Consider the following 11,213-nt stretch of genomic DNA (forward strand, 5'->3'; position numbering starts at 1 on the left):
CATTTTTTCAGTAGTTGAGTGTATTTTTTTTTTGCCAATCACTCTGACAGACCTTGTCATAGAGCTGTGCCCTTTTCAAAGGCTACTGCTACTTGCACAGAACTTCATGAAAACAGCTGCAAATCTCCACCAGAAGGAGTCATTTTTACATAGATATTTCTCTGACCACAATCACATTAGCTGATTGAAAAGTCTGACAAGCATGACTTAAACAAATAAGGTTTTTAATATGTACGTACATGGGAAAGTTTTAATAAATATCTCCCAAAACACAGATGCATAACACTGAAATTTAACACCACTAAAATAATCCAAATATGCATAAAATTGTAGTGAAATTAAGATTTGTGCAAAAGCTATTTTTGTTAAATTTCAGTCGAATTCTGTTCTTAGTTTAATTTTCCCCAAAGTGCTTGGAATATTTTGCACACTGTTTTTGGGAAACAAAGGATAATGTGATAATTCCCCTTTTTATTATGTATTTGTTCAGCACAAACAGCGTGCTCAGTTATGCGCAAGACACAAGGAGAAATCCCACTGGACTTCAAGAGGGTCAGGATTTCACCCAAAATGAAGAGATTCCTTGCCCTATTGCCACATACATGGCACAAATAAGAGAAGATTTAGAATCACCACATCATTATGGGAAACGCAATCATTGCCATGAATCAGAGAAATAGGATATTCATAAATTCAAAGTACTGTATCTCCATTTCTCACATATCATTGTTAATGTGAGTCACTAGTTAAAGATGGGTGGAACACTTCATAATACTTGGCAGCCCTAAAGGATGAGAGATTTCTGCCATTGTCTGAAGGGCTCCAGTAAAATTTATGAGGTTTTGTCTCCTGAACATCTGGCAGAAATTCAGATTAAATCCCTCTCAGTCCCTTTGGAAACTGTAACAGTTTCTGCTATGCCTCTTAAGGCATACTGAACACTTTTTAAGTTCAATACCCGCTTCTTCAAGAACAAAACCAATCTGTGCCTTTATGTATTAGAGCTATTCAATTTTGTTTAATAGAGAAGAAAACTAGTTTAAAAATAAGAAAATGTTCTAATAAACTCTCTGTATAAGCTTCAAAACAGGAAGGAATACACATATATTTAAATGATCTCTAATCAAACAGTATAACCTGGAAAGATCTGTGATACAGGTTTTACACTGGAATATAGCAGAAACTCATAACCTGATGGAATCTTTACATCCAATACTTGGAAATCCTCAGACTGATAAAACTGAAACCCTAGAATCTTAGCAAAGATACAAAGATGCTAGCTTTGCAGATAACATTCCCATAGGACATGAAGCATTAACAGTTTTAAAATAATTTAAGAGGATATTAATATCCCAACATGCCATCTACATAGGAATGACAGATCTGTTAAAATTAGCTGTCCTGAAAACAAGAGTATTCATGACACAATTTTATCTCTGGAAAACCAGCTTAATGCAAAAGCATACATTTTCAAAGTTGAAGTCCCAAGACTTAGTTAAATATGGATAAAAAAACAGTTCAGAACTAATGCTGGAAGAATCTGAAGTGAGATGTGGGAAGAATTTGAAGTCAGATTTGAATATTCATTCTGGGCACAAACTCTCTCTCTCTCTCTCTCTCCACACACACACACACACACACACTCACTTCATCAGGACTTCTCTCATATGTATGTTAATATTACACAATAGTTATCTCATTAATGTTTTCTGATAAGCCTCTGTCATTAGGGATTTCCTTAGACAAGATGTGAGGGGGGAATTGGTGAGGTCACTGAAGAGATTTGAGTCTTTGTAACCTGTATGTTTATTAATAGAATGTCTTACTTGGGACTGCTGGGAAATCTATCAATTTAGGATGTGGAGATTGAAGCCATGATTGAAATGGTTATAGAGGAATAATCAACAGGCTGCTTGAATTGACTCCAGATTAAATTGGATGGTTATCTGAATCAGTGGCAACTGAGTAAGCAAATTTAATTTTCCAGTCTAGATATAGCTCATCCCTTCTCCAGGGATTTGAAGCTGGATGACTGTAGACAAACAATTTTGTCTTCCTTTTGTGTTCATGTGGTGGTTACTGATTCAAACAGATTTAACTGTTTGTTAAACCACACATCCAACGGCAGTGCTGCCTCCCAAAGGACTGGGCCTCCGGACAGGGCATCTGCAATAAAGTTTTACTTTCATGGAATAATGTAACCGATTCAGAGATCAAACATCGTGGGCTACTGAAAATAGAATTCCTAAAGACAGTTCTGAAACGAAAGAACTTCTCATATTTTCCTTTCATCAGTACATAAATTACCTTCATTCTGTTGTCCGGAATAAAATGTATGGTACACGTTAGCCCTGAGATGGCTACAGTATGAGGGAATTAACTGAAGCCACTCCGAACAATTAACAGGCTGTTTCTATTCTCCATTGTTTGTCCTAAACCAAAATAAGCTTTGTCTTGGAAAAGAGACACACAGACATTGAGGCAATAAGATAAATGAAAGGTAAAGTGAATATGATATTTTGAGTCCATCCCTCCAATTGTAAAAGGGCTTCTTAAAGCAAGTTTACCAGACCCCCCGCTCCCCACCCCAAGGGTTTATAGATTATTTTCCTCTTAAAGCAAGTTTACCAGACTTTTCCCCCCAAGGTTTATTGATTCCCTTTCCCCTCCCCAGTGCAACAGTAAATGTTGCAAGATACTATTATATAACGTTTCAACTGAATAGGCTGGCAACAAAGCCACTAAGTAACTTACTATAACACAATGGCTAGGTCCCACTGAAATCCCCTATCCCACTTTAATACTTTCAGATGATTTTCTTTTCTCCGTTGGATTCACTGATGGAGAACTGGATATATTTTTACTATCCCTGAACATGAAAACTGGAGCAGTCAAGAGACAATGTCACAATCCAAATAAAAATAAATAAATAAATTAATGGAGATATCCCATCTCCTAGAACTGGAAGGGATCTTGAAAGGTCATTGAGTCCAGCCCCCTGCCTTCACTAGCAGGACCAAGTACTGATTTTGCTCCAGATCCCTAAGTGGGCCCCTCAAGGACTGAACTCACAACCCTGGGTTTAGCAGGCTAATGCTCAAACCACTGAGCTATCCCTCTCCCCGCTCCAGCCACTGCCAGCACATCAAGTTTTGTAAGGGTAAGTGATTTGGTTGGGCCAACAGAGGGAGACACAAAAATATTAAGCCCTGATCCCTAACTTCAGTGGGCCTGCTTCACGGTAGTAAAGTTAAGTATGTGCCTTAGTGTTTACAGGACTGGGGAGGCTTAGTTTGCAAATATTTTCCAAACAAGCCAATTTAAGTTTTTTAATCTCAAAGGCCATGATTCGGCACTACACTTAAGCACATGAATTTTCCCACTGTGTTCAGTGGATGAAAGTTAAGCAGTTGCTTACTTTCTTTGCTGAATCAGGGCCATAAAGTACTAAGTTTGTTTTTTCCAAGAACAGATAATAGTTGCCAATGAGAACTTTAAAAATGCAAAAGCATGAGGGGTTTTTATATTTCACTTCCAAAGAGGGAGGGGGAGGAAAACTGTGTTCTGAATCAGCCTTATTATAATTATTTATTTGTATTTCAGTAGTGCCTGGAGCCTCCAAACAAGGTTGGGCTCCATTGTGCTGGGCACTGTACAAACAGAGTATGAGGTAGTTCCTGCCCTGACAAGCTTGCAGTCTAAGGCCCCAATCCAATAAATGCTAACCATATGTTTAATTTGACTCAAATGCTTCAAGTGAAGTATGCAACTAAGTGTTTGCAAGATCAGGGCCTAAACAGATAGACAAAGGAAATATTGCTATTGCCATGTTACAGATGGAGAACTGAGGCACTTGCCCAAAGTCTGTAGCAGAGGCAGGAACTGAATCAAGATCACCTGAGACTCAGTCCAGTTCATTAATCATAAGACTCTTCTTCCTCTCAAACTTCATAGTGCAACCTCCATTGCTATTGCCTCTCCATGACGTTGTTCAGATAATAGACAAAAATGAATCACCTACAATGACAAAAATTCTCCAGCTGAACCAAAGATTTTACAAAAATAATTTGATGAATGAGTAGGCTTTGAAAAACCATTGATCAGATTTGTTTATGCTCTTGAACGATCTAGTCTTGTGAACTATCACTTTAAAAAATTTTATTTCAAAGAGTCCATTTGGAAATGTTTTGAATAGAGAACATATTAAAGGCCTGGGGGCAGATCCTCACAGCTCCAGCAGCTATGACACTTTACACCAGCTGAGGATATAACCCTTAGACTTAAGAGTTCAAATTCTACATGCTTTGGGAATACTAACAAACAACTTACCCGGCCCTCAGAATTTTTAAATTCCCAAGATCTCCATAACTACCTGATTGAATGCTTAAATAGATTTTGATCCAATATTAATTCCTACTGCCTTACTGCTTGCACAGAATTCTTATGAATGGCAATCCTCTTTGCAGACCAATTTAGCACAGTCATGGGGATATTATTAGGAGAAATATAGATTATTCATTCAATATGCATTACTCTGCATTTATCAAAATTAAAATTCAGCTGCTATTGTATTATCCTGCCTTTGGTTAGATTTTTCTGGAAGTTTTTCCTACAATCCTCTCTATTTTTTTTACTAATCTAAATAGTTTTGTGTCATCAGCAAATTTCACCGCTCCTTCCCCTAACAAATCATTAACAAACATATTAAATAACATGTAGCGCAGCGAAGGCAGGATGCTTTTGTGAAATAAGCATAAGATGAGGAGTTAGGGAGGTAGGTCTAGACACAGATCCACAAATGAGTATTTAAGTATTTATCCACAGTGGAACAGTCATTGGGCCACACAGAGAGAAAGACTCTGTAGTCCAGTAGTTAAGGAACCCACTTGGGAAGTGGGAAACCCAGAGTCCAGTCCCCCTCTTCATATCACTCTCATTATTTATTCATAGTGGAACACTTCAACAGGAGATACTGAGGGAGTCTCATATCAGACTATTCCATATCTCATTGGTTGGACCACTCTCCAAAGAGGTAGGAGACCCCCGGTCTTTCTCCCCCTCTGGCAGAGAGGGGAGAATTGAACCTGGGTCTTCAACATTCTAGGAAATGTTCTAGCCATTGGGCTAAAAGTTATAAGATGGGTAGCATTGCCCCCACCACCTCCTCCTCTGGTGACCAGATTGTGAATGAAACCCAAACCAGTAGGTGGCCTCTGAACACTCCTACCGGATCTGGCCAAGCATGTGTCTGTCTTCCCCCGGTTTGTGAATTGCTCTGGGGCTTGGGGGGAGATAGACATCTGGACAACTACAGTAAGGAGGCAGTGCACATGCTCACAGACAGAAACATAGGCACTGGGGAACTTTTACCCTGAAAACTTGGGCACCTACAGGGTTTGGCAGGAGTTTTCTGCATTGCAGTGGTGCCTAAAAAAACAGAGATTTTGGCACCTAAATCTGGGTGCCTAAGTATCTTTGTGGATCTCACCATCTCTAAAATGGGATAATACTTTTTTGATTCATAGTGGTATTCTGAGAATTAGTTACTCTGTACAGAATTTTAAATTTATAAATAGCATTATTATTATTATTATAAAATTGTTCTTTAGGTCCACCATTAACTTCCCAGCCTCTATTAATTTCCCTTTACTCAGATTAGTAGGACGTAGTTTTATCCACAATTCAATATTGCCAACCCCAGGTGTTCAAAAATCATGAGTCAGGACCCCCAAAATCGTGAGATTTTTTAAACCTCAAGATTTAAGCCAAGTATATAATAATTTGGGGATCTTTTTATTTGCCTTTTGTTATTTGAACCTTTAAAGATAATGGTTTATAACTTTTCTCCATAACCATGATATCTAGAAATTTACTTTTGTTTAAAAATGAAAGCTGAGAGTCTTACATTATCACATGACTCCAGAAGCTGGAATTTTAAGAAAAAAAACATCAAATACTGTGAGAGTTGGCAACATTGCAATAGGATTTTCTCCTTTATCCTGTGTTTTCCCCAGAAACAGTCTCCCATTCTTGGGAGACCTTGTCAAAAGCTGTTTCAAAATTCAAACAACAGAGCCAGTATTTTATTTACGCGTCTCTTTCAGAGAATTCTAACAGTAAATCAGCACAAATTTAGCCTTACAGAAGCTATATTGATCTGACCTTACTGAATATATGTATAGTATCCAAGTTATAATATTCCATACCTCATTATTTAGACACATTTTATTCACTCCTTGTTCCTTTGGTTTTGCTCTTCAGCACACACACTATCACTGCCTCGAATATAGTGTTTTTGAACAGCCTTCAGATAGATTCTATGGATTATGGCCCAATCCTGCAAGCATTTACATATGTGCTTAACTTTATGCACAAGAGTTATTCCATTGACTTCAGAGGGACTTCTTAAGTGTCTAAAGTTAAGCATGTCTGAAAATGTTTTCAGGATCAGGGTGTAAAGTGTGTCTTAGATACATTTTCAATGGTGTAACTACATGGTAGTTGCACAAGTAGTACACTGGTATAAATCCTTAAGGTAACTAAACTGCACTGGTGCAGACTGGGGTTTGCACCAATATGACTTAACCTGATCATTTCAGGTATTTTAGTTTGCCTTTCAGCCTATTTTTAACAGTTTATCAGCGTTTCAGAAGAAAAAACTCCACTCTTATATGTTACGGTGTTGTCCATTGCTGACTCCCATTCTTAATCCATGATAGCCAAACAATGTATCCTGAGCAACAGTGACCATCTGTTCTTCTAGTTATTCTCTGAACCAGTTCCTGTGTATCACACAAGACTAGGTTGAGAATTAGTTCTTTCTTGCATGATCCAGAACTAGTTACTGGTAAAAGCTGATTACAATGACAGAAGTTACAGAAGGAATCAGGTTATTGGGAAATTTTAAATAACTTATCTTAACATTAGTGGTTCTAATCTTCAATAGCACAAGCTTGCACCCTTATTCTTGTGGAAATATCCTTTTAAATGAATGAACTATCTAGCCCTGCTAGATGACTGCTGCTAAGATAGTTAATATTTCAATGGTGTCCATTTGTCTTTAATACCAGATGAGATGAATGGGAGCAGTTTGCCTCTCTCTGAGAGACAGACTGCCCACAAAGTAGAACAGTATCTCATCAGTTCACCTTTGGAAGGTTATTTTTGCAACTGAAATGAAATTGAATTAAAAATAAATCTTAATTTCTTCAGAAAATTATCTTGATAACAGAAATCCATGGAGAGAACCTAAATCTCCAGAAAGTGATGTTACTTGCATGTGGATTTCTAGTTTCTCTGTCCTGAAAAAGGTGGGGTAGAGGAGAGGAATTGTACTTTCACCAACAGAACAATCTAAAGATGACAGCTGTAACATGTACTAAGTACACGTTTAAAATTTTGGAAAACTTCTCAGATATGCAAGGGTATTGACTCCAAAAATCCTAATCAAGTCCTTATTGTGATGCTGTCATTTAACATGCAGCATTCAGCTAAAAATGGCCTACAGGGGGGAAAAATATTTGTACTGTTTTTGCTGAAATCAAACTTTTTCTGTGTTTTTTTTTTTAACATTATAAACTTAGAAAACACTATGTCTAGATTTTCAAAAGGGGCCTGTGCATCTTCAGACTCTTTGGGTATAGTTTTCACAGGAGCACAGTATTGCCAACACTAAGGCTCATTTTCTCAAAGGCTCCTAACTTCTATTGATTCCAGTGGAAATTAGGAGACTAAATGCTTTTAAGGATCTGGGTAAGTGTTCAAAAATCACAAGTCTGGCCAAAAAAAAAATGAAAAAAAAAGTAATGAGTGGCTTAAAAATCATGTGACTTTAAAAGAATAATACCTTTGGGATTCTTTTTATTTTGATTTTTTGAGACTTCAGGGTTCTTGCTTTCAAGTTTTTCTCTTTAATTATGAGAATCTAGAAACTTTCTTAAAAAAATGAAAGCAGAGGTTCCCATATAATCACATGCCTGTAAAAGAAAAACATCAAATATCATGAGACTTGTGATAAAATGGTAAAAGTTGGCAGCACTGGAAGCACCTGCTACTCATACAGACTTCAACTGGACCTGCAGGAGCGTGGCACTTTTGAAAACCAGGCCCAAGAGATCTCCAGCTGGGCACCCAAAATCAAAGGCCACTTTTGAAAAATTTTGGCCCAAGCATTAGTGGAGAACTGGCAGGATTCTGACAGTGTTCCACAGAAGTGAAGTATGTGGAACAGAAGTTAAGTTCCACAACTTAACTGAAGTGGGAAACCTGTTTTAAATGTTTTGATTCTATTTCCATTTTTCTCAAATGGCCTTATGACAAAAGTTTTTGTTAAAGATTCAACACTCTATTAAATTAAGGCCAGCAGAAAGATCCGAATTAATACCCCCAGTGAGTTCTCTAGCAAAAATCAGGAAAACTAGATGTACCCGTCCTGATATTTCTACATTAAAAAAATCATAAGTAAAAACTTTAAAAAGCAGTAACAGCAAATCCCTTCCTCCAGGCCTCTGTGTATCACAAAGGCAAAAAAGGACATCTTTAAATTGCTTTTTGCCAAGACACTTTTAATGTCCTTGCCAAGAAGCTGCTGCATTTACTGTATTGAGGTCAATCACCTATGCAGAGAGCCTGTTGCAGGACCAGGGCTTAAATTATTTTTGCCTCCCCTATGGTCAGAGGCATAGCGAGCGCCCTCTGTACCCTCCGACCGGAGGGGGCCCCGCAAGGAAGGGGGCCCCTAAAAGTGGCAACATAAATACCGCATTCCAGTTTCTGCATTGTAAGGGGCCCCGCCCAGACATACGTTCGGAGGGGGCCACGTTCTTTGTTGCTACGGCCCTGCCTATGGTAGCATCATAGATTCCCTGAAGTAGTATCAAATCTGGTAGCTGGAATGTGCGACTAACTATGGGGTAGCTTGGACCATTGTGCCCTGGTTTTATACAGGCAATGGCCTGGGGCAGTGGCTCTTAACCTTTCCAGATTTCTGTATCCCTTTCAGGAGTCTGATTTGTCTTGCATACCCCCAAGTTTCACCTCACTTAAAAACTCAGACATAAAAATACAGGTGCCACAGCACACTATTATTGCCTACATTTTTACCATATTATAAAATAAATCAATTGGAATATAAATATTGTACTTACATTTCAGTGCATAGTATATAAAGCAGTATAAACAAGTCATTGTCTGTATGGAGTTTTGGTAGGCCTGACTTCACTAGGGCTTTTTACCTAACCTGTTGTAAAACTTGCCAAATATGTAGATGAGACCTGCATAGCCCCCCAAACACATACCCCTGGCCTAAGACACTGCATTAATGACAATAACATTGCAGCTGCATGGGGTGAAGGGCATTACTGGTTGACCCTGACAGCTCTAGAGGGGCTCGTGCTTGGGAGCAGCAAGCAAATCACAAGACATCTCAGGGCCCTGCAGGGAAAACTCGGTGGGACGCTCCTCTCTCTGATACCACTTTTGGACTCCTCCTGTAGCTTCTGCTGTGGAGACGGCAGCGCCCTCCCCTGGCTCGGAAGCCGCGGATGGGCGGGCAGCGCCTCCCGCCGAGGTGGGCGTGTTCGGCCAAACACTCTACGCATGGAAACTTCTCCGAGCCTGTCCGCGGCGCTGGATGCGCTCTGCCCCTTCGCCCCCTGGCTCTGGCAGGGCTGGGGACGTGGCTGGCAGCCCGCGGCTTGATTTCTCCCGAGGGTCCGTCCCTGCCGCCAGGAGCCCATGGGGGGACAGGGGCGCGCCCCCCACCATGACTCCGCTGCAAGGCAAAGGCCATAAAACGACCCCACCGCCTTAGCCAGAGCAAGCCCCGGCCGGGAGAGGGCCAGCAGCAGCCGCGGAGTCTCCCGGGGAGGGGGGCGAGGGCGACATGCCATGGAAGGCCGGGACTCCGGACTGCTGGGCTTGGAGCAGATGCTAGCGCCTTTCGGGGGCCACCAGCAAGAGAGGACGGCTCGGCTGCTCCCGCGGGACCCCTGGCGAGGCAGCTCCGCAGAGCAAGAGCAAGAGGGGGCGGCGGTGGCTGCGCTGCCTCTGCAGGAGCCCTGGGGCGAGCCGCAGCGGGCCGGAGCCTCTCCCCTGCTGGAGGATGGGGAGCTGCTGCTGGGGCTGCGCCGCCGCGGCGGGCGGTCCCTGTCGCTGCCCGCTAGCCCCAGCCTGGCGGCCGCCGGGCTCTTCCCGCCGCCGGAGGAGGGCAGCGGGGGCTGCTGCACCAAGTGCAAGAAGCGGGTGCAGTTCGCGGACGCGCTGGGGCTGAACCTGGCCAGCGTGAAGCACTTCAGCGCGGCGGAAGACCCGCAGGTGCCGCCCGCCGTGCTCTCCCGTCTGCGGCGCCTGCCCCGGGAGGAGTTCAGCGCCGCGCTCGGCCTGGGCTGCGGGGCCCGCCCGCCGCCTCCCCCCCTGCAGCTAGTGCCCGACTTCCAGCCCGCCGGGGAGGTGGCAGTGGCCGAGCGGCTACGGCGGGAGCGGGTGTGTCTGGAGCGCCTGGGCCGCCCCGCGGTGGCCCTGGACGTGCGGGGCACCGTGCGGGTGCTGAGCTGCCCGGGCCCCAAGGAGGTGACGGTGCGCTACACCTTCAACGAGTGGCGCTCCTTCCTGGACGCCGCGGCCCAGCCCCTGCCCGGCCCCGAGGAGAGCGACCCCCCTACCGAGCGCTTCCACTTCAGCCTGTGCACCCCGCCCGGCCTGCTGGAGGGCTCCGCCGTGCACTTCGCCGTCTGCTACCGCAGCCAGCAGGGCGAGTACTGGGACAACAACGGGGGCAGCAACTACACCCTGCGCTGCTGCCGCCCCGCCCCCTGGGGGCTCCCCGCAGCGCCCAGCACAGACACCGGCCAGGGCGACCCCACCGGGCCCCTCTACTGAGCGCCGCCTGGGACAGCCGTGAACCAAACCAGCATTCCCCAGCCTGGGGCAGCTCCTGCCTTCAGCTTAGCCCGGCAGCAAACCAGCATTACCCAGCTTGGGAGCAAAAGCAGCGCCTTACTCTAAGCCTAGCTTGGGGGCAAACAAGCTGCCAGCTAGCTAGCGGCTTGCAGGGAGCCTGGGGTCAGCCACCCATTGTGCCGAGCCTGCGGTGGGTGGGGTGTGGTAACAAGCAGCCGGCTATGAATGTCCTGCCCTTGAACACAGAAAGTGAACGCTCTGAACCAAGCCAAGCCTTAGCTGTCAGAGACCACTGCAGAGTGTCCCATTCCTTG

The 11,213-nt window shown here is 43.4% G+C and overlaps 2 protein-coding genes across 5 annotated transcripts in view; one reads left to right on the forward strand and one right to left on the reverse strand.

The window, feature by feature from the left end:
• Window positions 1-10,746, reverse strand: part of LOC112118937 (ribonuclease P protein subunit p40) — a 50,513-nt gene extending 39,767 nt beyond the window's left edge. Inside the window, exons 1-2 of one of the 4 annotated variants that reach the window (XM_024217440.2) lie at window positions 10,662-10,746; window positions 3,898-4,017 (exon numbers count right to left, since the gene is read on the reverse strand). In XM_024217440.2, the coding sequence (XP_024073208.2) occupies window positions 3,898-3,918 (21 nt within the window). In that variant the 5' untranslated portion in view covers window positions 3,919-4,017; window positions 10,662-10,746. Of the gene's footprint in view, window positions 1-3,897; window positions 4,018-6,206; window positions 6,356-7,846; window positions 8,096-10,661 lie in introns of those variants that run through there. The other 3 variants (XM_024217443.2, XM_026658813.1, XM_024217444.2) reach the window with 3 other exon arrangements.
• Window positions 9,183-10,904, forward strand: LOC113407913 (protein phosphatase 1 regulatory subunit 3G-like). Its single transcript, XM_026658817.2, has one exon. The coding sequence runs from the start codon at window positions 9,889-9,891 to the stop codon at window positions 10,876-10,878; it is 990 nt and encodes a 329-aa protein (XP_026514602.1). The 5' UTR covers window positions 9,183-9,888; the 3' UTR covers window positions 10,879-10,904.
• Window positions 10,905-11,213: the final 309 nt, after the last annotated feature.

The sequence above is a fragment of the Terrapene carolina genome, unplaced genomic scaffold (assembly GCF_002925995.2).
Source record: "Terrapene carolina triunguis isolate 2854851 unplaced genomic scaffold, T_m_triunguis-2.0 Scaffold55, whole genome shotgun sequence".
In the NCBI taxonomy this organism is placed as follows: domain Eukaryota; kingdom Metazoa; phylum Chordata; order Testudines; family Emydidae; genus Terrapene; species Terrapene triunguis.